General features: G+C 37.8%; 1 protein-coding gene across 2 annotated transcripts in view; it reads left to right on the top strand.

Annotated features, from left to right (window-relative positions):
- Window positions 1–1,995, top strand: part of ADAM28 (ADAM metallopeptidase domain 28) — a 72,461-nt gene that overhangs the window by 40,076 nt on the left and 30,390 nt on the right. For both annotated transcript variants that reach the window (XM_017885579.1, XM_017885573.1), the window contains one exon: window positions 1,076–1,206. In XM_017885579.1, the coding sequence (XP_017741068.1) occupies window positions 1,076–1,206 (131 nt within the window). The remainder of the gene's footprint in view (window positions 1–1,075; window positions 1,207–1,995) is intronic.

Raw genomic sequence — 1,995 nt, 5'->3', positions numbered from 1 at the left:
AAAAAAAAAAAAAAAAAAAAAAAGAAAAGGACCTCAAAGGGTAGGTAGGATTTAGAGCGGGGCAAGACAGAATGGGGATCATTCGAGGGCAAAAATCATTTAAGTTAGGAAAACCATTATTTGAAGAAAGAAACCATAATTTGAAAGGAACTTCAGATAGACCTCTAAACACATTTTAATTTTTCTTGGGCTTTTTGGCTTGCATTTTTCCCCATTTGGAGAGCTCTATATTTCTATATGGGAGGGTTTATCATGTTCATCTCAAAAGAATGAAAGAATATATAGTGTGTAGGTATCACCTTCCCAATTTACACAGCTGTTCCTTGTTTGCCACTCTTGTACTGTTCCTCATCAAACTTTACATTTAGTTCTTTGAGATGAAGTAGATAAGAGCATCAGACTTCTGTAGGTGGATGTTACTGGCAGATTCTTGTCTCCTCAATAGGACATTTTACCCTGCAGTGATTCTCCTGCATTGTTTTATTGCTCCTGGACAACTTATAGCTGCAAGCTCTAATTTATCTGCAAGCTTGGAGTTGAGTCCAAGCACCTCAAACCAGAAACAATCTGGTGATCAAGTTGGCTACAGGCTGATTTCACGCAATGGGCAAGTTTTTAAATGACTGATGTCTACTCTTGGCAATTACGGAATTGAGAAAGATACAAATAGAGCTAAAGTGCTAGGCTGACAAACAATTTTAGATCCCTAATGGCCAAATGCATCAAAGACTTCTAAAAGGCAAGCCAAAGGTAAGGGAGATATATCACTTTAAAAAAGTTCTTATTTCTTATTGTTGATGAGAATTTGCCATCTTTCTTGGAAGGAACTTCCTTCAAACTCCAACTTTCTTGGAACAACTTCCTTCATTATAAGAACCTACTCAAGGAGCAAAGGGCAGACCATATATGCTGTGATGGGCATTCAGTTCCATTTAATACTCTGTGTGTGTGTGTGTGTGTGAAAGAGAAAGAGAGATGGCGAGTATGTGTGTGTGTGAAAGGGAGAGAGAGATGGCGAGTGAAGTATAATTTCAGTAGAAAATCAGAGAATCTTTTTCTTTTTTCATACCCTTAGGACCATAGTGACAATCTTCTTAGAGTTGCAGGGACAATGGCACATGAAATGGGCCACAACTTTGGAATGTTTCATGACAACTATTCTTGCAAGTGTCCTTCTACAATATGTGTGATGGACAAAGCACTGAGGTGAGGCTCATCTGGGCTCTGGGGACATGCTATGTAGCCCTGGTTTTGATCCACCATGGGCTGTACTACCTTAGGTCATCTTCAACAACGTGTTCAAGTTTTTGAGTCATTAAATAAATGTGCATTTGTGCCAAGCCACCTCATCTATATGTAATATTTTTTAATAACTCAGACATAATTTAAACATATTGTCTCTTTGCTGTTGGGGCAGTTCATCATTTTATCCTCATCTATACAAGACCTGGCTTCAGAAAAATCATTAGCATTTATCAGATTTTCCATGAATTCAGAATAGATGGTGGTCAGAAAAGAGTTCTAGAATAAAACTCTAATTAAAGAAGAAACTGCTCATAGGAAAATGAGGACAGTCTATGAAAAGACATCACACATTCCTACCCTGAATTAGGCAAAATTTTTAGGCAATCTTATCTTTTAAAATCTCACAATCTTTTTTGTATATTCATGTCCTCTTTTCTATACATACAACTCACTCTATAAACTCTATTTCCTCTTTTCTATTTTCATTTCCTCCCTCAGCCCACTCAAGCTAGGGTCATTCTCCAAAGCCCCTGCACGAAACAGCATATGGCTGCATGCCAGTTACAGAGCTTATGTTACCTCTCCCCTCTATTACAGCAGTTTTTTGTTTTTTTTTATACTTTAAGTTCTAGGGTACATGTGCATAACGTGCAGGTTTGTTACATATGTATACTTGTGCCATGTTGGTGTGCTGCACCCATCAACTCGTCAGCACCCATCAATTCATCATTTATATCATGTATAACTCCC

This window comes from Rhinopithecus bieti, unplaced genomic scaffold (genome assembly GCF_001698545.2).
Source record: "Rhinopithecus bieti isolate Rb0 unplaced genomic scaffold, ASM169854v2 scaffold_315, whole genome shotgun sequence".
NCBI classification, from domain to species: domain Eukaryota; kingdom Metazoa; phylum Chordata; class Mammalia; order Primates; family Cercopithecidae; genus Rhinopithecus; species Rhinopithecus bieti.
This window is presented reverse-complemented; position numbering and strand designations above follow the sequence as displayed.